Source organism: Cheilinus undulatus, linkage group 23 (assembly GCF_018320785.1).
Source record: "Cheilinus undulatus linkage group 23, ASM1832078v1, whole genome shotgun sequence".
In the NCBI taxonomy this organism is placed as follows: domain Eukaryota; kingdom Metazoa; phylum Chordata; class Actinopteri; order Labriformes; family Labridae; genus Cheilinus; species Cheilinus undulatus.
In genome coordinates, this window is record NC_054887.1 from 4,884,485 (window position 1) to 4,910,626 (window position 26,142).

Here is a 26,142-nt window from a genome sequence, read left to right on the forward strand (position 1 = left end):
TCCCACAGACTTGCTTTAGATTAAACTTTTGTGCCATCAATCTTTGAATCTACTAAATCCCAACTTTGTTGCTCAAATAGTCTCTGCACAGCTTTGAAGTATGCTTGGAGTCATCGTCTTGTTGGTATATGAGCCCACGACCAATCAGATTCAGTCCAGAAGGGATTCCATGATGCACTAAGATGTTGTGGTAGACGTTCTTGTTCATGATACCGTTGATTTTCACTCATTTGCCCACGCCGTATCCACAAATGGAGCCCCATACCATACTGGAATCTCCACCGTGTTTCACTGTGGGTGCATCTGGCATCAAAACGTTCTCCAGCTTTTCTGCAGACATAACCCAAGAGTTCAAACTTGGACTGGTCTGTCCAGATTACCTTATTCCAGTCATTAACAGTCCAGTGTTTGTGCTCCCTGGCAAATCTGAGGCCTTTCTGGATGTTTGCAGGCCTGAATAATGGCTTCTTAGCAGCTATTCTTCCCTTTAAGCCTTGTTCCGTCAGTCGTCTGCTTATGGTCATTCTGGAGACTTTCTCAGACTCTGATCTAGAAGCATTCATCTCTGCCTGAAGATCAGCAGTGGTCTTCCTTCTGTCTCTAGTACTTCAAATCTTGAGGTGTCTGACATCTGCTTCAGTTAACTTTGGTTTCCTGCCTCTTCCTTGGTGCATTTTGTAGGTACCAGTCTCTGCAATTTACTCCGAAGCATACTTGACCACACTGTGAGAACACTTTATGTCTTTCCCTATTTGTCTCAGAGACCATCCAGCATCATGAAGTGCTTTAATGTGGACTCTTTCATTTCCAGTGAGCTCTCAACATTTTACCATTTTGAACAGGAATGAGGAATTTCAAACTGAATTCACCTTTATACCCAAATTTGAGCCGGCTCACTGGGCTTCTCTGAGGAGTCAGAAATTAATCAAGCATAACATTCAACCACTAAAACTCATTTTTATTTTTATTTTTTTATTTTTTTCATTTTTTTGTAAATCAGTAAATTTGAAAATTCATGGATAACAATAATAGTTATATTTTAGCATTAAAAATATCATATGGGTTAAAGAGCTTCTACATGTTGGTGTATTAATCATTGCAGAAACATAAAAAATGATTTTGGTAAGTAACAATGCTGTTAATTTAGGGCACCTGTGGCATAAACCTTACTTTGGGTGGTGGTCTAATAAATTTGTTAAGCACTGCATGTAAGAAAAAGCTAATCTCATTTTTATTATGTTTGTTTCAACAACTAACATACAGACTTCATGGTCATTTTCATGCTCTGATCATGTGTTATCTTGGTAAATAGGCAGAAACAAGATGATGATGTCACCATTACATTTTTATAATTTATTTTTTTACTTATAATTTATAACTTAGAGAAATGTAATTTGTTCAAATAGACTTTATTTTATAATACTGACTCTAACATGAATAAAAACAGAAACATGACAGGTAGACACGGTGTTTAATGTCTTTCAGTTTAACTGGTTGACCCTCGGATTATCTGAACAAGACCCCGGGTTTTGGCAAATTATCTTGGGGCTGTTTTACAAATTAAACAAATATTTATAATCAAACAATAATCTGCACATTAGTCATATCATCTGTGATTGAGCAGACTGCAGCAGCAGACAGAGGGATGAATGAGAGAAGGTTGCAGAGTGACAGCGGTAGATGAATGTGGGTGTAGGAACAGAAGCCTGCAGCACTGATGATAACACACAACCAGTCTGTGATAGCAAAAATATACCTGAGGTTGTTCTTTACAGGAGGACAGTGGACCTTTAGATAGAGCTTAATATTAGAATCTTACAACCCCAATTCCAAAAAAGTTGGGATGCTGTGTAAAGTGTAAATAAAAACAATGCAATGATTGTCAAATCTCATAAACCCATATTTTATATACTTATCAGATGTTGAAAATGAAACATTTTACCATTTCACAAAATTATTAGCTCATTAGCAACACATTTCAAAAATGCTGGGACAAGACAACAAAAGGCTGGAAAAGTAAATGGTACTTATGTAGAACAGCTGAGGAGCAACTATTTAGATTAACTGACAGCGTGTCAGTAACATGACTGGGTATTAAAAGAGAATTTTAGGGAGGCTGAATTTCACCAATCTGCAAAAAAAAGGGTGTCTAAAATTTTTGTAACAATTTCAGAATGATCCTTAATGTAAAATTACAAAAGACTTTGAATATACCACCATCTACAGTCCGTTATATTATCTAAACATTCAGAGAATCTGGAGAAATATCTATGTACAAGCGACAAGACTGAAAGTCAGTATTGGACGATGGTGATCTTCAGGCAGTACTGCATTAAAAACAGGCACAAATCTGTGCTGAAAGTTCCCTGCATGGGCTCAGGAACACTTGTGCCATCTACAAATGCAATTTTTAAAGCTGTATCGTGCAAAAACGAAGCCATGTTTGAACAAAATCCAGAAGCACCATCGTCTTTTCTGGGCCAAAGCTTGTTTAAAATGGACTGAGGCAAAATGGAAAACTGTTCTGTAGTCACACTAATCAAAATTTTAAATTCTTTTTGCAAACCATGAATGCCTGGACCTATGGACTAAAGAGGAGAGGAACCATCCAACTTTTTTTTTTTTATCACTTCTAAACCTTGCATCTCTGATGGTATGGGGTCACATTAGTGCCTATGGCGTGGGCAGCTTACACATCTGGAAATGCACCATCAATGCTGGAAAGTAATTACAGGTTTAAGAGCGACATATGCTCCCATGCAGACAACGTCTCTTTCAGGAAAGGCCTTGACTGTTTCAGCAAGACAGTGCTAAACCACATCCATCACAACAGCATGGCTTCACAGTCTGATGTGTTGCTTACGTTCTATTGTGAATAAAATAAGAATTTATGAGATTTTACACTCATTATTTAATGTACGTTTACATGATTTACATTGTAGACAGAGTCCTGACTTTTTTTTGTAAATGAGTTGTATATTACAGAGTTGTTTTGAGAAGTTACAGAGCAGGTCATGACTATAAAAACAGCCAACAACTCAGTCTTTATGGTGGTGTACGTTAGCTTTTAATCGCATGATTGATTTGAATAACCGGTACTTTATTATCGACTGAACAATCTGGACTAGCGTGACAGCTTTTACAGAGACTGGTGTCCCTAGTTGGCCTCTAGCAGAAAAATCAATATTGAGAACAGTTATAACCATGCCAAAAGCAACACGAAATGAGGCATGCACGAAACTGCAACACCGTAACACCATCCCATGCTTCTATGACCCACTGCATTTTAAATGAAAGTGGAGATAACATGCAGCCATAGTATTTATGCCTTAAAATAACATGCAACATGAGCTGTGCTGTGGACATTTTCAGATCTTGTTCCACGTTGTCGAAGTGATACAGCACCTTACAAAGACTCACAGGCTTCCATCTCTCACACTCGAGGGTTATGGGTAATTTAGTTGAGTCAGACAAACTCCCAAGTGACTCTCATTTCCTGGTTTACAACCGCAGTAATGACATCAAATGACATTTCTTTGCCTTGATGTCATAAACAAACACTCAGCTGACGTCTTGTATATTTCAGTCCTCTCTCTCGCTGCGCTCCAGGCTGCTGCAGGTATTTATAGCAGACAGTTACATGACAGCACAGAGTTGTTTAACCAGGATAGCTGACTCACAGCACATCCTTATTTACAGTCCTGGCCCCGGGACAGTTCTAACAGGGTTAAACACATCCAACACTTAGAGCTCGGAGAGTTCCTGTGCTGCCAAAGGGTTCTTTTTAAAATTCTCATTAAGCTAAAAAGTGAATGTTTAATCACCCCTGAAGGCAGATTTCATCAGCTCACAGCCCCCACCTTAAGGATAAAAAGATCAACCAAAAATGTTCCAATCACCATGCTAATTCTCTAAGTACTATGAAGTTTCAATTTGCTCCAGGCATGAATGATAAACTGGTATATTCTCAAGAATTTGAATATTATGATAATATGTGCTGTAACATAGTATAAAAAGTATAACTGTTTTTACATTTTATTAATTCTATAAATCAAGCATGGTCAATATAATTTGGACAAAAAAAAATCCAATTGAATATCAATTTCTACAAAGTAATGTCAATTAAATAAAAATCTGTGATGTAAAATAAGTGACTGCATAAATATTCACCCCTTTAAACAACAGAGGTCCAGACAATTGGTGCTAGTAGTCTCTCAGTTAGTGAAATGGGAATCACCTGAGTGAGTAAAAAGACACCTATCTGGAAGGTCCAGTCACCAGTTCATCAGTATTCCTGGCTGCCATTACACCATAAAGACAAAAGAACACTCCAAGCAACTCAGAGAAAAGGTTATTGAAAACTTTAAGTCAGGGGATGGATACAATAAAACTTCTAAGGCTCTGAACATCCCCCAGATTTCTGTTAAATCCATCATCAAGAAATGGGAAGAATATAGCACATGTGTAAAATTGCCTAGATCAGGCCGTTATGGCAAACTGAGTGAGCGTGCAAGATCGAGACTAGTGAGAGAGGCCACCTGTGACTACTCTGAAGGAGTTCAAAGTTTCAGCAGCTGAGATGGAGAGACTCTGCAGACAACAATGTTAGCCAGGTTCTTCTGATGAGACCAAAATGGAGCGTTTTGGCCATCAGACAAGATGCTAAAACACTGCACATTACTACAAACACACCATCCCCACTGTGGAGCACAGTGGTGAAAGCATCATGCTGTGGGGATGCTTCTCTACAGCCAGCCCTGGAAGGCTTGTAAAGGTAGAGGGTAAAATGAATGTGGACAATCTTATTTTCTAGTAAGAGAGTGATTCGAAGCATATGGCGAAATCTGCACAGAAATGGTTTAAAGACAACAAGGTGAATGTTCTGGAGTGGCCAAGTCAAAGCCCAGACCTCAATCCGATAGAGAATGTGTGGCTGGACTTGAAAAGGGCTGGTCACATCCGATCCCTGTGTAACCTGACAGAGCTTGAGCAGTTTTACAAAGAAGAATGGAGCAAAATTGCAGTGTCCCGATGTGCAAGCCTAAAGCCTGTTTTATGTTTGACGCATCACGAGTGTCCGCGCGTCGAAATATTACACGTCAAATATTAAGACACTCCCCTTCGTGAGACCAATTTTCATCTGGCTGTGCCATCCCCGAAATTTTTACAGACGCGAACGTGGCAGATGTCAAAATGGCATTAAACCTAAGCATAAAACACGCTAAAGACATGATTCTTGAAGACACTGCCCTCTAGCTTTTGGGAGAATATCAGTTTGTGGCAAAGAGGAAGCTGACGCTAGGTATAAATGTACTAGATGTTTCCGCATCATGATTCTGCATCAGTTTTTGTCCGTTCGGCCATCCGTGCGGAAAGCATAATCGAGCCTTTATTGAGACCTATCCACACTGACTCAGTGCTGTAATTGCAGCCAAAGGTGACTCTACTAAATACTGACTTGAAGGGTGTGAATATTTATGCAGTCACTAATTTTACATTACAGATTTTTAGTCAATTGACATTACTTTGTAGACATCTGTTTTCACTTTGACATGAAAGAGGGTTTTTGGTCAGAAAAGCCAAATTATGGGGAGCAGGTGGTCTAGTGGTTAAAGGCGCTCCCCATGTACACGGGCGGCCCGGGCTTGAATCCGGCCTGAGGCCCTTTACCGCATGTCTCTCCCCCACTCTTGACCCTGTTTCCGACTCTATCTACTGTCCTCCTCTATCTAATAAAGGCACAAAAATGCCCAAAAATAAATCTTAAAAAAAAAAGAAAAGCCAAATTATATTGACCATGATTGATTTATTGAAAACTCGGATTAAATCTGGACTAGAGTTCACCAAAAGGTATTTGGGAGACTCCATGGTCAAGTGGAAGAAAGTTTTTTGGTCTGACTATGTTTGACAGGCACCAAACACGCCACAAATCCCCACTGTGCAGCACAGTGGTGGCAGCATCATGCTGTGGGGATGCTTCTCAGCAGAAGGCTTGTAATGATTGAGGATAAAAGAAATGTGGCAAAACATAGGAAAATCCTGGAGGACAATCTCATTTGTTCTGCAAGAGAACTACAGTTTGGAGAAGATTTATTTTGTTTATTTAGCGTGATTGTATAAAATCAATAAAAAGGTAAAACATCAGAGGGGGTGAATACTTTTTATAGGCTCTGTATAATGCACTTCGTTAGGGAGCTGAGTGAATGGTGGGGGTGGAGGGAAAGTGGTCTGCTGAGGGACAGTTGAGGTAAGAAAAATGCCAAAAGAGCTTTGAAATGCTGTGACAGATGGAGGCTAAAAAGCAATATCTATACTGTGAGAATAGCATTATATACAGTACCTCTAAATATTTGATTCACGCTGGGCATTTTTTGTTGCTCAGTCAATGGCAGAATGCTGCTCTTAATAGCAGGCTGCTGCAATGGATGCAGTTCTGATGCTACCTGATCTTTGGACCATGTCATGTCAAATCATTTTACAGATGTCTGGTACATTTACCCTCGGTCTGTTCTTAGTTCTACCACTATGAGCCTGCTGAAGACATTTCTTTAGGTAGAGAAAAGAAAAGGAGGAAGCATTCGGTCAAAGGCGTTTGTTGGTGTTTGTCAATCGTCAGGTGAGGGTATTTCCAGGAAACCTAATGTGAGTGCAGTCATGTGCCCACGCTAATCACAGGTTGAGGTTAAAGTCAGAGCAGAGAGCGACCCTCGCTGGATACAGAGGTTAATCTGCTCTTAAACAGGGGCTGTGTTAAGTCCTGCAGCCACCTTTTCCTCACTCTCTCCAAACTGCAGCTTATTGCTCCACCTTGAATGAGCTTGATTCATGCTATAGCTGGGTAGAGAGCATGTGTAATTGCGAGTGGAGGTTCTAGATAAGAGGGAAAAATGTGGATGCGTAATCAGGCTGCCTGGAGATTCAGCAGCCGATGGTACACAGAAAAAACATGAGGAGGGAAAACTGAACGAGCCTGAGGAGTGCGCGGGTGGACTGTGGAGTTTATATGTGTACGTTTGTGATTGCGAATGGAGTACAGAGGAGAGGTAGGTGTGAAATGTGAACAGCCTACGTTATGTTTGTGTATGGGTGGCTGGACATCTGTGATAAGCTTATTAGCTAGAGGCCATGCTGTAATGCACATGCTCATGAGTGCTTTGTTGTCTTTACAGAGCTCCATGGAGTCTCCAAACCTGGAGTTTGAGTATGGAGACACCGACACGCTGACTGCTGAGCTTTCGGGTAAGACTGGCCTGCCTCTTTAACTCTGACAACACCAAGTGACGCCATAATCATGCAACACAACAAATCAATGACTTTTTTTTTTCCAACACTTTTAATATTGATTTTATTGATTCGTTGTTGCAGCCGTAGCTCCAACTTGTGTGTTTGCCTAAAGCTGTCAAAACCTCACCAGCCCCAGCATCACACTACAGTTTATCTGCATTCAAAATAAAAGTGCTTGCCACCCACTTGCAACAGGTGTGTCAAATCCCACCTGCATCCTGTGCAGGTTCTGATAATCCATGTTAAATATTCAGAATAACAGACAGAAAAGTAATATTGATTTGTTCACTTAACCCTGATTAAGTTTCCTCTCCGAAAGAAACCTTAAGAAAACAACTTCATCCTTGCTATGCATAATGGTGCACATGGATGAAAAAAGCAACTAGGAGTCTCAGACTGGTTTAACTATTGGTGAGGGCTTAGTAATAGCATCATTTTAAGCCAATACTGAGGTGGAGTTGTTTCCTGATCTCTGGAAAGTTTGTGCATCACAAAACTATAGAGCATTTCCATTACCTCCCAGAGACCATAGACTAATCTTTACTCCATTAATGCCATACTGTTACCAACCTCGTCATTGCTCGTCATTGCTTATTGCAATAAGGCCAGTTGCATGGAAATGGGTGCTTTTTCCCCAAATAACTGCATAATGGCTCTGCGTCTCTGCGCACCATTAAGTATTTGCAGTGTTAGCCTACAACACAATAGGAGGAGCTTTAAAGCTGTGCCTTTTGACTTATTTACAAAGTTTTAGTGCACACACTTTCCTGTGGAGCTTAATTACAGCATCACTAGCTGGCTATGATGGACAGACCCAAATTCAAACATGTTTACAAAGCACCAGTGACTACAGCTAACAAAATAGCAATTCAACCATGATTAACTGTGCATTTCTCTGTGTTATCTTGTTTAATATGAACATGGAGAGGCACTTTAGAGAGCTTATTTTGATCAGGGATAGTGGAGCAGGTGAATCATCTCATTAAAATACATTTCCTTGTGGGCGTGTTTCAACAAAGTCCAGTTGTTTTTCAGCTCTGTCACTTTGGCCAGCCACGCACTGGACGATTTTCAAATCTTAAACCATCTTAAAATAGTGGGAGACCTCATACATCAGGACAATTTCAAACAATTTTTCATTATAATCGTCTGGTGCACACATTAGACAACCCAGCCACACTGTGAGTCCACTGAGACCACATACCTGCCAACCTGCCTGGGACTTTGTGTGATCACGTAAAAAAACAAACACGGAAATCTGTCCATACCCTCTTACTGTCGCTCTACAATAAGCTGTCCTTGCGTCTATTACAGTTGCAGCAGTAGAAATTAAACAGGGAAAGGAATGACAAGGACAATTGGAGCAACAGTTTGGCATGCAAGTCAACACAGACATGCCACCAATTAGAGCAGTAGGATAAAAAAATTTGCAAAATTTAAAAAATGGTCCTGTACAGTAAAAAAAAAAAAAAAAAGGTCTTGCCTCAAAATACTTTTTCCTCTTTAACTTTGTCAAATTTGGTGGTTGGATTTTGTGATATCAGAAAATACCACATTACGATTATAAACAAAGGTGTTGGGTACTGGTTGATATGGAGTACTGATCTGATACCAGTTTGAACTTTCTGGACTGACTGTGCAGAGTGTACTTTAGACCTATATTTGACTTGTTTTCCTGATTATTGAGTTTTACTGCTAAATATCAAAATAGCAATAATACAGGAGGCTGCATCACAGGCTTTCTCTCTCAATATATTATGCTCTGTCCAGGCAGCATGACATGATTGTAGATCAGCTTGCAACTGTCTGACCGACACTGACAAAGAGTACAAAATATGGCGGTTAGCACTCGCGCTAGCATTAGAGCTAGTGGAACTAAACGATCGTAATTCAATTAAAATAGATAAAAAATGTGTTAAATGTGGGGTGCGCAGATGGTTGAGTGGTTTAAGGCGCTACCCATGTATGCGGGCGGCCTGGGTTCGGATTGCCTGTGGCCTTTTACCACGTCTCCCCCCACTCTCTTCCCTGTTTCTGAGTCATCCACTGTCCTCCTCCATCCAATAAAGGCATGAAAAGGCCCCCCAAAAAATCTTAAAAAACAAAAAACAAACAAAATAACATTAAATGTTGCGTTCACTGATGTGGATGTAATAATTAAAGTCCCCAGAAGTCACACAAGTTCCAGGCTCTGAAAATGGTACCACAAGGGATTCAAAGGCATCAATAGCGTCAGTGGGAAAGCACAACGGCTAGCTTCAAGAGGAAAAACAAGTATGAGGCAACGATTTATGGTTCAAAAGTTATTTAACTTTTGATAAACTGTCACTTCTTGTTGGTACGACAGCGCGGGTCTGGAGGACATTTTAACGATCACATTTAGAGGAAAACTGCTGCCATTCTTTGCTGCTGCAGTGGGTCCTTTACTTCTTTTTCACAGCTCTAAAACGGTAGCGTGGGCATGCCGTGCTTTCCGGCAGTGAAGAAGAATTGATTTCTGGTTTATAGCGCTAACATTTAGCATGGCTAAATGAAGCAAAATATAAAGCTGAACCAAACAGATAGGTTCGTAAACTTGTGTACTCGCCAATACCAATACCTCCATTTTAAGCAGTATCAGACGTATTTCTGATACTGGTGGCTTACCCCCCTAGTGCCAGCTATGAAGTTTGGTGGAGGGATAATGGTATGGGGCTGTTTTTCAGCCCCTTATCTCCAGTGAAGGCGAATCTTATTGCTTCAGCATACCAAGACATTTTAGACGATGCTTCCAGCTTTGTGGGAACAGTTTCGGGAAGGCCCTTTTCTGTTTCAACATGACTGTGCCCCAGTGCACAATGGACTATAAAGGCATGGTTTGATGAGTTTGGTGTGGAAGTTGTCAACCCCATCGAGTACCTTTAGGATGAACTAGAACGGAGATTGCAAAGCAGGCCTTCTCATCCAACATCAGTGCCTGACCTTATAAATGCTCTACAGAATGAATGGGCACAGATTCCCACAGAAACATTCAAAAATCTTGTGGAAAGCCTTCCAAGAAGAGTGGAGGCATTATAGCTGCAAAGGAGGCAACTCCTTATAGTCCACATAGTGTACGCTGTTATGAACACAACAATAAGACAGAACAAAAATCTTTTTTTGAAGTTTTCGAGGCATGGGGCACATTGTATGACTAACATGATGAGTAATCATAGACACCAGAATTATTAAAAACTGCCCAGCATCTGTTTAGAGCAGCTGAAGGTTTATGAATTCAGAACCGAAGGAAGAAAAGATTGCATGAATATGATTAATGTTTCTACTTTTAAAACACGTCTGGATTTTTCTCCTCTGTTGGGTACCCAGTTCCTTCACCAGGACGTGCAGAGAGAAACTTTGAATAACAACGTTGATTTAAAGGCGGAGTGATTGTCTTTGTGCTAGATGGTAAGAGGCAGCTGATTTGCGTCACATTGGCAAACAGAGACGAACGTTCACTGCAGCTTTCTAGTGACAGCTCCTCAGGGCTCGAGGAATGAGAACAGGAGGAGATTCATGACAGCGTGACAAATCATTAGACTGTGTATGAAACAGATAAGAAGATAAAGGAGTCTGTCTTTATGCAACACAAAATTTACCTGCAAGGGAATAGATTTCCTTCTTCTTCTAGTCTATCTTTTATATTCTACTCTATTGTAGTGGTTCTATTTAAGCAATATTAGAGAAGGACTGATGTAGTTTTGTTTCTGCAATGATTCAGGGGTAGGATAATCACAGCAGATTTTGAGTGCATCTCAACCTTGGGTGTCTGTTTACTGTTATACAAAAGTTATACAAGCAGAAAACAGTTATTAAAAAGCCACAACAGATTATTTTCCAACTCAAACAACTTAAAGGAAAAAATGGCTCCAATCAGTCACATAAAAGAGCTGGCTCTTAGAACTGTCTCGTTTGTGACTGATACGTCTTTACTGTTAGCTGGAGGTCTGCACAGATTTCCTGCTTGTTCTAATCTTTCATAATTGGAGGGGGAGGCACGTCAAACAGGCATGCTGTTGTCTGAAAGTTTACCCTGGGAAAATAGAAAGCCCACAAGTTTGGTCATCAGCTCTCAGCTCTGTGTCAGCAGTCATGTGACCAAAATATCAAACATTCAGAAATCCATCCAGCTGGTCGGATGGTGGTCGGTCTTTGTGTCCCCATGGCACTGCAGACAAACAACAATCAGGCTGAAATGTTTGGGCTGCTTCAGAGCTGATTTAGTTCCCCCAAAGGAAAAGAGTGCATGTGTGCCACTGCACAAAGAGGGAGAGAAATCATGTGATTTTAATCATGTAACGGCGATAGAGACAAGACATCATGGCATTCCTGTAGACAAGGCGTGCGGTAAGAGTCTTCCGAACCTTGGTCCTTCCGGTCCGACTAAACTACTGTGAGGCCTGGACGCTGGCTGATGGCCAGAAATGCTGGCCGGGCTCCTTTGTGATGACTTCTCTTTTGGGCAGCATTCGCAAGCTCACATGTCAAATGCTGACATGCTCAGAAGAACAGGGACAGGAATGGCAGCTGTGCTTCTATGGGCGCCTGGCGTGCTTTTCATGGCCAGATCCAGCTTGCAGCATACTTGGTGCCCAGAACCAGGAGTAGTAGTCGATATGCTGGGGGTTGACCATGTGCGTCATGAAGGCATCAGCTGGGAGGATACCTGTAGTGATGGGGCATGGGCCTGGAGAATGGCCATCAGGAGGCCAGAGCAGTGCAGGACCAAGGTTGATGCAACATAGTGCTGGAATGGTATATGCTCCCATACCTGACCTGACCAGGGTTGGGTATCATTTGGGTAGGGTTTTTCTGGTACCAGTGCTAAATTCATACTTTTTATACGATTCCAGTGCCTAACCAGTGCCTGAATCGATACTTTTGAGAGTCTGCAGGAGAATAAAAGAAGTCTTGGTACCATAAATGATTTGTAGAAATATCTTTGTACCAGGTGCCAGTCGATCATGGGATAAGAAAAGAAACTGATGTGACTTAACACATAATTCACACAAAGTATCGATATCTGTGTTGTTATCTGGTCCAGTAGGGATTGGATGTGTTGGTAATGGTAGCATGTCGGTACTGGTTTTCGATTCTTATCCTTAGACCTGACGGCAATACCGTATACCCTGGATAGATTTTGGGAATGTCCAATCCTGGTTCCTGACTATGCATAGAGGCACTTGTCCTTGAAGGCAAGCATCCTGGGTTTAAATCCAATGTTTGTCTTCTCTCTCTCATGTTATTTCACTTTCTCTCCCTGATTTCCAGATCTTTCTACTGTCCTTTAATGAAGGCATACCCCCCTATTAAGTCCTTTTCTATTTGATACTGTTGTTGATGTTCTGCCTCACTATAACTGTGATAACTATGATAATGTGATTCCTCATTTTTTTGTCACAATTAATTTGTTTTGTTTCATTATTGCATTGTTGTATTTTTCTTAGTTTAGTTTAAAAAATCATTTAAAAATTGTCTAAAATTACAAGAAACTGTCCAAGAAATGTAAAAAAAAAAAAGCTACTGCTATTGCTTGAGAAATGCTTTAATGATTCAGATACACATTAATTATTTTTTCATTTTTCTAATCCATTTGGAGGGAACATTAGGGGAGAAAAGAAAGTCCTAGTCCTGACCAGAGTCTTGAAATCGGTCTGCTCACTAGGGAGGTGCCAGTACTGTAATGTAGTCAGAAATCCTACCAGCTCATGGTTCCCCCTGTGTGCAGCCCCCTCTCTCTGACATCTCTACATTAATGCACATCTTATTGTCCTGTTTGTACATGTGTGCATTATGAGACAATGTGTGTGAGTAGGATGTCTCACAATTCCAGGGTCTAAGCTTGAAGTTCTCTTCTGGGATTAAAAGAGCATATACAGCTATGCAAAAGAAATTAGCTTGCTTAATCTATCAGCTCTAATTTTTGGCATTTTGTTCTGTTCACAGAGCTCTACAGCTACACAGAGGAGCCGGAGTTCGCCCTGAACAGAGACTACTTTGAAGAGGACTTCAAGAGCCATGGTACTGCCTTAAATGATGTATTTGTATTTGTGTGTGTAACCTCCAATTTCCACATATAAAGTCTCAGCCACGACCTGTTAGCGAATCGTACTGCGGAGCAAATCACTCCCTCTCTAGTCAATTAGAGCAGTTTCGCTGCCTGCGCCACAGTCCAGTGTCGGCATGTCCTTGAAGCGCTACTCCACTTTACCGGAGATTCGCTGCAGGTCTATTTTCAGCGCTGGCTGCTGCCAAACCATGTTCATCTGCATAGAGCTTCAAACAGCCAAAATACAACTTAATGCATGGACTCCGATCATAAATCATCACTTTATTAACATAACGTCTCATCCTGCAGCACAGGCCACAGATCATCGTCAGGTCAGAGGGACTCAGAGCTACAACAGTGCCAGTGATGCCGATGAAAAACCACTGAATTATGCATGAAACTGTAAATTCTTTGTAGCAAACATAAACCTTTTAACTTCATAATGTAGTCACCCATGACAGAAACAATAAAATCATAGAATTATGTTGATATGAATGGCAAATCAACCCCAAAAAGGCAAAATAATGCACTGTTGACATTCCTGCGTGAACTCACAGTTCCCCTGTGATCTTTGCCCTCTTGTCTCAAGCTGATCAGGGCTGCATTGCCCAGCATTATAGATATGCTTACATTGTATAAGGTTGCTTGACTTTGGTCGGAGCAAAACTGTGGTGCTGTGTCGCGCAGCTCAGGCATTGCATGTGGAAATTATAGGTAAGAAAAAGTGTATAAAGTCTATCAAGTAGCTGTGACTAAGCTTTCTGCTCTTAGCCTTCATGTGTTCAGATTACCTGCAGAATGCAGGACGTGTTTTTACCCTCACCGCCTGTGGCTCATTGCAAAGATAGAAAAAGCGGGCTGTCTGCAGTGTGTCTGAGGCACTCGAAGGGTCACGGTTACTCACACTTTACCGAGACCTTTCTGCTGTGCCGTATCAAACACAAAGCAGTCTGCAGCCGATAGTCTGGAGCTGCTGCCTCTCTGTTTATCACTGAGACCTTGATGGCTCCTCTGACAGTGAGGCTGCTGGTGAAGGACAGAACAGTCCCAGTCCTTTTTTGTAGCTCTCTAAAAGTCCTTGCTGGCTTCAGTTCAGAGCTTAATAACACCCTCCATTACTAAGAGGAGGAAGGTTAACTGAACAGTGTTTTTTAACATGTAAATTGCAAGTAGAACCGCTTTTGAAGAGGTAGACCTAGTAGGTGCTGTTGAGAACCCTTTAAAATAACATGACCCAATACAATTGTTGGCCCCTTATCTGTAGGCTCTCTCCACATCCTACAACTACTCCATTTTTATTTGGTTAAGAGTTAAGATTCAGCTTCTGCTGTGTTCAAGTATAGGCATAAAAACTACCTGAAACACTTGAATATTTAAGGCTGAATGTCTTCTAGCTTTTGACCTTCCCTGATGAACTCTTTCTCCCTGACATGGTCCTTTAAAGGTCACGTATTTTACCCCTTAAACACAAGTTTATATTGGTCTTAGAGGTCCCCAAAACATTCCTGTGAAGTTTGTTGCTGAAAAAACACTCCAGTATTGATTTTTGCATGTCTAATAAACCCTCTCTATTTCAGCCCTGGGAAGAGAATGGATTTTTCTGATTCTTGGGGGGATTGTGTACAGGCAGGGGGCACATATTTTTGTTAGAAAAGCGTAAAGTGTATTTAGCATAGTGTGTGACCTTTGAGGAAAGAGTTTTTAGATGTAACCTAAAGCTAGGCATGCTCTAGGTAGATGGAGCCTGCTTTTACTGCAGCCCTGATTTTAAAGTCAGTCTGAGTTACAGCTTGATTGTGCAGTTTAACGAGGGCATGAGGGAAGATCATGGCTCAATCCGCCTGGAATGGTCAGATGAATTTCTGGCATGTTTGAAGTTTTGGTTGGAGAACTGCAGACTCTAGCACAGTCACAGCAGAGCCACAAGTCAACTCTCTAAATTTAGGTCTGTTTATCCTGATTGTAGATGCAGACACGGTGACTGATAATGACAGGAATTAGGTAAGCTTGGCTGTCAACAGTGTGGTGTCTCCTCCATCTCCAACCCCAACATATAAATGAGTAGAATCATTTTAAATTTCCTATTCTTTGACTTTAACCTCTATCAGTGAGAGCTTTCAAAGTAACTTTTCTGACGACTGCTCAGTCCGGATCTATCACTTCCATGATTGTGCTTGACAATTAGATCATACAGTGTGATCACATAACTCATGAGCTCTGGTTGTGTTGTTGACTCTCATACAGTGTGAGCTGACATTCAAACAACATTTGTACAGTGTCTGCCTGGCCTTAGTTTTATGGGAAAAACACTTTTTAAGAGACCTTTCTATTGAAGGCATAGTTCTTTCTTTTTTAAGAAAACTTAGCACAAAAAGCAATGACATTAGTGTTTGGTAGATTATTTCTTTGTTGTAACAATGATACGGATCAATTAAACTTACACCGTTGGAAAGCCTGGTTATTCCCTTTTTAAATGGAGCCACATTTTTAAGGATCATGCATTTATTGGATGAGCAGCAGAGCTGAGTATATGGGTTGCACCCATGAAAATTTGCCAAATCTTCTCTGCCAATGCCAAACAGCTTATTTTGCTATTGACTCTAGTTTTGAGCCTCTGGTGCTCCCATGTTAGCATAGTGGTCAGTAGGTGTCTGCTGCAGGAAACAGCATGCCACATTTGACTCATCTGGATAGGGCCTGTGCAATAGGGCAACTTCAAGCTGGTGTTCTGCAAAACCAAGCTGCGGCACTATTTGGAGTGAGTCCTAGTACCATTTCCAAACTGAAGACCAAGCTCTGTATAATGGGGTGTCTGAGACAGGCCAGGAGGTGGGCGTCCCAAGAAGATGGCACTCGAAGAAGACGTTTCCTCACCCTGTCAGCACTTAGGCACCGTAGGCTGTCTTCTACAGATTTGCAGTCAACATTTGCAGGACGATATGGCTGACGGCTCTCTGCCCAGACAATCTGGAGCAGACTGCAGGCAGCCAATCTCCGGTCTAATAGAGCTGCCAGGAGTCCTGCTACGGCAGCCCTTCACCATCAGGCCTGTTTGCGCTGGTGTCGGGAAGACGTGCACTGGAACCTGAACATGTGGAGGGACATAATGTTCAGTGAAGAGTCCAGACTCTGCCGACAACAGTTGGATCATAGGGTCAAAGTGTAGCTAGAATGCTATGCTGATTGCTGCACCGATAGAGTAACATCTTTTGGTGGAGGCAGTGTGGTGGTGTGGGGCGGCATCTCCCTCTCTGGAAAAACAAGGCTTGTCATATGAGGCAGTCTCAATGCAGAAATATGGAGATGAGATTCTGGAACCAGTGTCAATCCCATATCTCCTCAGTCTGGGACAAATATGGCAATGCTACCCCCCACAGAGCGGGGTTTATCAACTTGTACTTGTCTGTTGTGTACTGAGATATCCAGATTGCTGCAGATTATTCTTGATAACTAAAAATCTTTATTCCCAAGAGTGTAGCAGTAGATGGCTTTGTTTTTATGCACAAAAAGTTTTCATAAGCCTTAAAGCTGCATCTGCATGGTGATATTTCAACACAGAATTGTTTCGTCTGGTCTTCATTTGTGGTCCCTTTTTCATGATGTAGAACCAAAAATTGCAGAAGCACAAGTATTGTGTCTTTTCTGTTCTTCTTTCTACAGAATAGTTCAAGCCGTGGGATTTATCACAGTTCACAGATTGGTTGGGATTGATCCATTCTGAACTTTAAGTTGAGTCACAGCTGCAGCGGAGCACCATCAAAACATGAATGAAGTCCTCTGTTCATAGAAATTTGAAAACATATAATCCTACTAAACCAGGAGACTCTTTGCCTTCTCTAACCCTCTGAGTATTCCTCATCCTCACACTGAAATGTGGAGCGGATGTGTTTAAAGAGTTCACCTCTGTGGTTCAGCACAAACCAGTGTTGCTTTCAGTCAGCACCTGTTTGAAGCCGGAGCGACCGTTCACATCAAAGCTGAGCTTTTCAAAGAATGAATAACCACTGATACAGGAAGGAGGACCAGTCCTAACCATGTGATCACCAACAGCTTTTTTCAACATGAGTTACTGTCGGTCTGAGATAAGGTCATGGCTAGGTGAATGGTTTCCATTCAACAGAAGCACCTTATCTCACAATAGATCCGGAGATTCTTGGTGAAATATTCAAGAACCTGCAACCTTCTGCTATGTGTTTTATAGAGTCAGTTTTGTTTAATGACGATGCCACACCGATGCTAAACAAGAGCCATAAAGGTCTCAAGTCATTGTTGTACACGTTGAGGACAAAAGAGCCTCTTTCTGTGCAGTGATACGAGCTTCATCCTCTTCATCCGTCACCCCCTCTCCAGGCTGAGTGGTAATGAATAGCAGGCTTAGATGAGAGCCTCTCTGGCTGCTGTTTTAAAGAGATAGAGCGCAGAGCTGCCTCTTAACCACAGCCTTTTCATTAGCCTGTGAGGACTGTATGCTAGCTGTCAGATGACCGTTTCCCTCTCTCTGTGCGTGTAGCAGACCCATTCACATTGTGCTCATCGTTTCTTCCTGCCACTGCACATAAAGTCTCTGCTGTAATCACTGTGATTATGACAAAGTGTCTAATTCAAGCTCTTCACAGACAAACGTAGGCTTTTTTTGGTGACAGTGCTGCAATTAGAAAGCTTTTTAAATCCTGATTTAAGCAGACAGTGCTTGTTAGCCCATCTTAAGTCTGAGCTCTGATGATCATGATGATTTTCAGCCGCTTAATGCCTATTACTGCCTTTTTAATTGACACAAAGTCAAAGAATAGAGGGCTTAAAATGCTGGGGAAAGGAGGCCAGGAAAGGCATGCATTTATTATTTTTGTTGTATTTTCAGGAGGAGATTAAGATCTGTTTTGTTACATAGACAGTTTGTGCTACAGTGCTTATAAAGAGCATTCACTGCCTTGGATTTTTTACCCCTTTTACCAGTTTCATAAATCAATCATGATCAATATAATTTGGCTATTCTGACAAAAAACTGTAATGTAAATTAAGTACCTGCATAAACATCCACACTCCTCAAGTCAGTATTTAGTAAATTCACCTTTGGCTGCAATTACAGCACTGAGTCTGTGTGGATAGGTCTCAGTCAGGCTTGCACATCAGGACACTGAAATGTACTCCATCCTTCTTTGCAGATTTGCTGAAGCTCTGTCAGGTTTACTGGGATTGGGCGTGAACAACCCTTTTCACGTCTTACCACAAATTCTTAATTGGATTGAGGTCTGGGCTTTGACTCGGCCACTCCAGAACATTCACCTTGTTGTCTTTAAACCATTTCTGACTTCTACTTTGCAATAACCTTTTCTCTGAGTTGCTTGGAGTGTTCTTTTTTCTTCATGGTGTAATGGTAGCCAGGAATACTGATAAACCACTGACTGGACCTTCCAGACTCAGGTGGTGCACTCGGGGGATACCTATTTCACTAATTGTCAGACTACTAGCCCCAGTTGGCTGGACCTCTTAAGAATAAGCCAAATTATATCGACCATGATTGATTATCAGTAAACGTGTAAAACATCCAATGGGGTGAATATTTTTATCGGCACTCTGGTGTTTGAAAGGGAAAGATTAAGTGTATAGCAATCATGATAATAGTATCAAAAATTGCATCTTAATGCACTGAAGTTGCATGTTGACTTCTTGTCTGTGGTCAGCTTATGAAAGCTAAAGTTTGCTAATGTTATTCCTCATAGATGAACATTTCTTACAGATTTTCTAGCTCTCTATTACACTTGTGCTACTGTTTCCATTTGAGTAGCTTAGCATTACAGCTTAAAGGTTGTTTAGAATTTAGCTGCATGTCTCACAAGAGTTAAGTCAGAGCATTTTTTACAGTATTGACGTTGTGCACTGGCTTTAAGATTTCCGATCTGTGTTCACAGAATCAAGGGGAAAATATACTTCTCCTTTAGCCCACACTGACTTGTCATAGGCAGAGGCAAAATATACTGAAAAAAAGTGTTTCTGAAAATAACCTAGCACACTGTGTTATGTCCTTTCTGCAGCTCGAGGCAGGAGGTGGATCGAGCTGACAGTGGAGGAGCAGAGGGCGTATGTGATGAGGCTGCTGGACGCGCTGGAGGTGACGGACAGAGACAAGAGGCTGAAGGTGGCCAGGGCCATCCTCTACCTGGCGCAGGGTGCGTGGGCTCTACATTACAACCAGCAGAAGCATTTTACACCTCTGCCATAGTGTCCACATGCACTTGTATGAAATGGTATCCTGTATATTTTATTATGAGATATACAGACAAGTACAAAAATAATAGCCCCTCTAACTACTGTTAAACAGAACAAGGCATTTTAACGCAGCTTTTCTAAAAATACTAGTTTGATTTTAGAGGCTTACATCTTTTCTGCTTTGCACAAAGAAACAAAATTATTTCACAAAAACTACCAGGGTCTAAATTATTAGCCCCTTGATGGGGTGAAGTGCCCTCATTTGCTGTAGTTTTCAGCAAGTCTCAGACACGTCTCCTTAGGAATCCATGCCCATTCCTCTTTGGCAAATCTCTCAAGCTCCTCCAGATTTGATGGTCTTCTGGCATGGACCTTCGTCTTCAGTTCACTCCCCACAGAACTCAAGTCCGGACTTTGTACAGGTCAGTCAAGAAGGTTCACTTTGGTCTTTCGGACGAGCACTTTGCCAGGAGCCACGGATGTTTTGGGTTGTTGGAAGACAAAGTGACGACCCAGACCCAGTTTAGCTGCTGACTGCTTGAGGTTTTCTCTCTAAATCTTCTCATATCCTTCTTTCTTCATGGTTCCTTCCACACTGACAAGATTTCAGCCAAAGGACACGCTTCTAGTGTTCATAATCCTTCTCCAGGTTGTCCTTAACAGACTTCACTTTGATTTGAAGATGTCTTTCCTGCAGACTTTTTCTTGGTCCATTCCTTCAGGGCTCTAGCGATGGTCTTCTTGAGACTACAGTTCCTGAATTGGCTAAGTCCTTCACTAGAGTATTGGCAGTAGCTCTGGGATCTTTAGACACATCTCTTACTATGGCTCAAACAAAAAAGTCAGTTCTAAAGGGTGGCTAATATTTTAGATCGTGGTTGTTTTTGGTTTTTACAGCACCACAGAAACACTACAGAAAAAATGAATTTGGACATATTTTCCCAAACATATATAGAATAATTTTTCAGAGAAACTTTTCTTGAACGCTTTGAAATACCTTAATATAAAGTGCAAAAAGGAGACAAAAATAGCAAAAAAAACAATCCAGAATCACACCCCTTGCATGTTTTTTCCCCAGGAGTTTTTGACGAGTGCGACACAGAGGTGGACGTGCTCCACTGGTCCAGACACAATGTGTTTCTCCTCTACGACATGGGCATCTTCACAGCGCTGCTGGAGCTGCTCAGCATGGAGATAGAGTAAGTAGGACACACCACATCCTGAGGATGTATTAGTCATTAAATAACTTTCCATCACTGCTGCTGTAAATAAAAAAGTGCCAATGAAAACTACCTTTACTTGGAAATAAAAACTAATGTTTCTTTATTACTGTTAACAACAGAGGGTAAAAGACACAGACAGGTGGAGGAACCAAAGCCAGAAAAATCCTCGAGTTAAAATGGCAAAAGAATTATCTGTCAGACGCTCGTAGATATTATTTTTTTGACACTTCACATCTTGATCTGGGAACCTTAAGATGCCTAAAAAGTCCCAAAAACCTCCCAGAAAATTGTCCGCCAGTGTATAATTTTGTATTTTGGCAGAATTGACTTGAGATGAGTGACGGGGTAAGAGCTACATGCAAGAAAATTGGTACACATATGTATCATAATTAACCTGGCACGTCTCATATACAGCGTTTGGGAAAGGGCAGAGCCTTTGAAAAAAAGCTTGGAGTGTGATAGATAAAGGTTCTATCCGTCACATCTTTATGGGCCAATCAGAGCAACAATACACGTGACGCAGCCGCTGTTGAGCTGCGCCCCTACCATGGACTAAACTCCATAGGGGACTGCATAATGTGAACCATCGTGACTGTAGACATGTAAGTACACGACTTTTCTTTTTGAAAAGAGAACAGCTCACTGCTGTTCTTTGTTCTTCCTGACTCCGCTGCGCCAGAAAGTGCTGCCCCTTGTCACTGAATTGTCCTGTCACTTACTAACCGGGCCCAAACGCTGCAGGTGGGAGCTTTGCAAGATGGATTTGCCCGTGAGAAACACGGAAACGGGCAGATCCATCTGCTATGCTAGGTTATATCATGTTTAGACCGGAATAAAACGTCTCTTGGGACCATCATCAAAAATGTACAGGAAGCTCATTAGAATGCTTAAATGTGAAATTTTGGCCGTTTTTGGTTGTTTTTGGCATCATCACTGGTCACGTATGAAGGATCTCTGCCTATAAATTTCATCCGATTGTCTCCCAATTTTTTGTGCTTATTCTAGACTAGATGGACTTTTAAATTTGCATTATTTATGAGTTTTCACCATGGGGCTGGGCCATAATGAGAGCCCAGATTTTTGCAATTTTTTAAAGTGTGCCAACTTTTTTGATCCTATATAACTATACAGTCCTTTTTTCAATCATCACCAAACTTCACAGGGATGATCACACGTCAAACCTGAATACATTCATGCATCTGTAGCATTACTTTGCCACAGCACCCCTTTCTTTCAATTGAACATTTTCTCCTCTGTATTTTAATCTTACCTTAAAAAAGAAATATAAACATCCAGCCCCTGCACACCATTCAAAAAATCCTCCAACAGGAAGTTCACCAGCTTCATCTCAGTTTCTTATTAAGGCTTTTTTTTATGTCCAGTTGCTCCCTTGACAAAGATTTAGATAAACATGTGTTGTCTGGTGTTGTGCTGCTTGGTTTGTCTATATGTATCTATATGTGTTTCAAAGAATACTAAAATCATATTTCAAATCACTGAGAAGAGAAAACCTTTTGAAGATGTCGAATCAGTGTTTCATATTCTTGTTTCCTCCTCCGGCAAGAGCCTGCGGCAATACAAGAAGGGAGGAGGCTGCTGTCATGATTCAGAGGAAACTGAAATCCAAGATTCAAAGGGGTTGTGGAACAGTTGTCATGTCTTTAATAAGTTTAAGTCACAATTTTATCTCAAGTTTAAACATCAACATTATTATGGGAAGCTCCTTTTTGAAGCTCTTGTCCCTACATAAATCCTAGATACTTAGTTTTTCTGGGGTAAAATCCTCCAGGATATAGCAGGGAAAATATAGACAATAGAAATAGGGTTAAAATAAGAAATATAAAGAAACAATAGAATACAGATAGCATACTTGGTTCCACTCAAATTCTCCAAAACCTCTGTGCGGTGAGAGGTTCCTGCTCGAGTGTGAGGTTTGTAGGAGAAGAAATCCTTGGAGAGCTGACGGGAAATGCAGGGATACAGGAAACACAGTTTGTGATCCGCACTTCAAAACTTCCATTGAGGATCCGGCAGAGTCCTTCAAGTCATCTATTCTGCTGCCGGTGCCAGCCTCAGTTGGGATCTGGTGCTTCTTTGTTGTTATGTAAGCTGCTCTGAGGCACCACGGCGCAGTCTGGCCTATCACTCCTCTGCACAGCAAAGCAGTGTAAGCAAGCTATACGAAAAACACACATGCTGTTTAGCAGGTTATCACACAGCGTGAAAAATGCATGACTGCAGAATGAGAGTCCTACTGTATGTGCTTAAAAACCCAGGATATGTGATTATGCTTACTCTGGCTGACTCTTAATGAAATAAAAGAAGGCTGATTTTTAACTGTTGTGTTTGCAGTAACAGCCAGGCCTGCAGCAGTGCAGTGAGGAAGCCTGCTATCTCTCTGGCAGACAGCACAGAACTCAGGTAAGCAATGCAACACATCACAACACAGTGTGGATACTCCCTGGCAGCTTTTGGCTTATATGTCTGAAAGTCTGCAGTTTATAAAGCTTTGATACTTTTGGATATTATATTACATTTGGATATTTAAAGGTATAACATGCAATTTTCTGAGTAGATGTCCAGTAGCACTTTAGCACCAGCCTAAAAGAAAAATCTGCATTACTTCCTCTTCTCCCCCACCCCTTCCTCAGCGTTCTGAATGGCTGCAGCTGATTGTAGGACTGATCTCCATGCAGATATGCAGTCTAAAGTTGACTCACTTCCTATTTCTTTGAAGTATTTTAAAAGCCAACAATTTTTACGAGGTTCAGTTGGCTCTCCTTGAATTTTACTTGAGCAAAAACCCACCAGTGTGCCTTTACATTCAGTGGTACTACGAGTAATGGGGGTGGTGCTGTCTCTGTAATCCCTTGTAGTGGCTGGGTGAAAGCCTGGTTTATATTTCTCTATCGAATAAACACCGAAGAACAGGCTGTAGCTTTTCTAAAACTCACAGATCACAAAGCCTCTGATTGGCCCACTGGATAGCACAGGGTGACCACCAGTCACTGCTTTCTTAGTCTCAGTTTTTCTAGGACCTGCTTCCAATCATGTTGATCCTTCTGGAACCCACTCCTCCAGAATGATCTCCTTGGATCACCCCTTTGGACTTGCTTTGTCATACTTGCTTCATCCTTTGTCTCAGGATCATATTGGAAGTTCCAAGTTTCATCACATGTAAACACTCCCTCCAAAAAATGTGGGTTTCCTCCAGTTTATCCCAAAATGTCTCCACAAATGAGCTTGTATTTTTTTATTTTAGCAGAAGTCAGAAGTTTTGGGAAAACGTTGGTCCACACTTTTGTCATGTTCAAAACTAGCCGCACTGTCTCTTTATCAATGGAAACCATTTCTGCCATCATTCTTGTTGATCATTTCCGATATGTTCAGTTTGTTGAGTATTTTCAGAGGTTTTTGATGTGCATGGGCGCCCTGAACAGTCATGGTCTTAGAGTGTGACCTGCAGTGTTCTGCATATACCTTAAGCGGCCTTACAGCTATCAACTTTTCCTTGGATTTCGAAGTCGCCGACAAAATTTCAAAGTCGGAGTAAAATCATGGGAGTCTTGCTAAAGTCGCAGCTCGCTCCTGTTGTCTCAGGCGTTAGGTGTTAGGTGGTCATTAGTTAAAGTACCAAAAGATTTGGCTGATGTTTTGTTCAGTTTCATCAAAAAATTCAAGTTAATGCATTGCTAAACTATTAGACCAATCATTTTCTGACACTGTAGCAAAAACACGTGAACTTCAGTTAGTAGCTAGCAGTGAACTAGAGACGTCTCTTATTGGAAACCTACAGCAGATGTGCCTAAATACCCAACCTTTAATATATAACACTGGGTGTGGCTGAACCACGTGGTTTTATCCGCATAAGCACAGTCTCATAATGTTATACCCATACCCTGTACACTCAGTTCCAGTTTCCTTGAGGGAAAACTTCCACATGTAAGTCAAAGCCCATTGTGTAGGCCTCACTAGTTTCCAATGCTAGCTATCCCACCAGCTAAACAGTCCCCAGAGAACTCCACAACAAGATGATGTTCATGAAGGTTACTCCATTCTATGTTGCTTCCATGCTTGTGAAACTGCAAAAAAAAAAAAACAGTTTCATCAACATTTTAAACAAAATTGAAAAGCTAGAAAAAATTAGCTAGGTAGCGCTAGCTTATTAGCATGTTAGCATTAGCATATCTGTTAGCCTAATGCAGCTACAATCGACGTCACATAAACTTCAAAGACACTTACAATAAACAGCAGGTAAGTCAACATAAAAATAGTAAACATTGTTCGTACTTACAGACATTGCTCTGGCATGGAGAAAGGAAAGAATCTAAGCTCCACAGTGAAGTCACGGACCACAGAATCACCAAATAACGCTACTTCTGGTTTAGACAAAAATAGTGCCAAACACAGAGGCTTTCTTAGTATAAAAAAAAGAAAGGAAAAAAAAAAAGCTTTTTGGCCCATTTTGCCCAAAACAGACTAGATTACACAGAGAAACTGTACCCGTCTGTTACGTTATACAGCCTAGCTTCCCTGCCAGTGCAACCAGTGAGTCTTAAAGAGGCAACCTTCACTAAAATTACTGTGAGCTAATGCCGCTATTACTGCCAAACACCTCATATGGCCCAACTTTAAAAACAATGAAAAATCCCTTTAACAACCATCATCTGGTCTAGAAAGTCATTTTCATCAGTGTTTTTAGTCAGGATGTATTTTATATCTACTAAATTAATGGGTTAGGTTTTGCAGATTATACATTAGAAATAAGAGAATACAGTGGTTTAAAATGGTGATGTTGCAAAGAGTTGATATATCAAAATGTTGACTGCCTTATGGACTATTCCTTTCGATTCATGTAAAAAAAGAACAAAATTTTGTATAGAGATGCCTTAATTCTTTGATTTTATGTGCTTCAGTGCAGCTAGTCTCGGTTCCACTCATTTACATTCATGTCTGCCTCTTTTACACTAAACAGGTTTTTGAATAACACCCATCTACACAAGAATACAGACATTTATACACATGCATGTGATCACACATGCACAAAGACTCTTCTTGGCATTCCCCTTGTTGACGTACAAATAATTACAAGTTGTGACTAATTGCTGCCACTTAATTGGAAACCACTGCAGTTATTGTTAACAAAGGAAGAGATCTTGTTTAATGAATGAAGCGTCCAGTGAACAAAGCACCACATTAGTAATGGATGGTGCATCATCCTGCCTGAGCGCAGAAATAATTTCAGGAATCATTTTCTCATGAAGTGGCTGCATAAAACCCTCTTCTGCTGCTTGCAATTACTTTTCATTAGCCATCATTCCCTTCATCACACAGTTGTCTCTTTTAATTGTAGACCTTTTA

General features: G+C 41.1%; 1 protein-coding gene across 3 annotated transcripts in view; it reads left to right on the top strand.

Moving 5' to 3' along the window:
• The window catches only part of strip2 (striatin interacting protein 2), a 59,229-nt gene that overhangs the window by 9,653 nt on the left and 23,434 nt on the right, over positions 1–26,142 (top strand). For all 3 annotated transcript variants that reach the window (XM_041780273.1, XM_041780274.1, XM_041780275.1), the window contains exons 2-6: positions 7,170–7,239; positions 13,249–13,323; positions 19,384–19,518; positions 20,637–20,757; positions 23,134–23,202. In XM_041780273.1, coding sequence (XP_041636207.1) covers positions 7,170–7,239; positions 13,249–13,323; positions 19,384–19,518; positions 20,637–20,757; positions 23,134–23,202 — 470 coding nt within the window. The remainder of the gene's footprint in view (positions 1–7,169; positions 7,240–13,248; positions 13,324–19,383; positions 19,519–20,636; positions 20,758–23,133; positions 23,203–26,142) is intronic.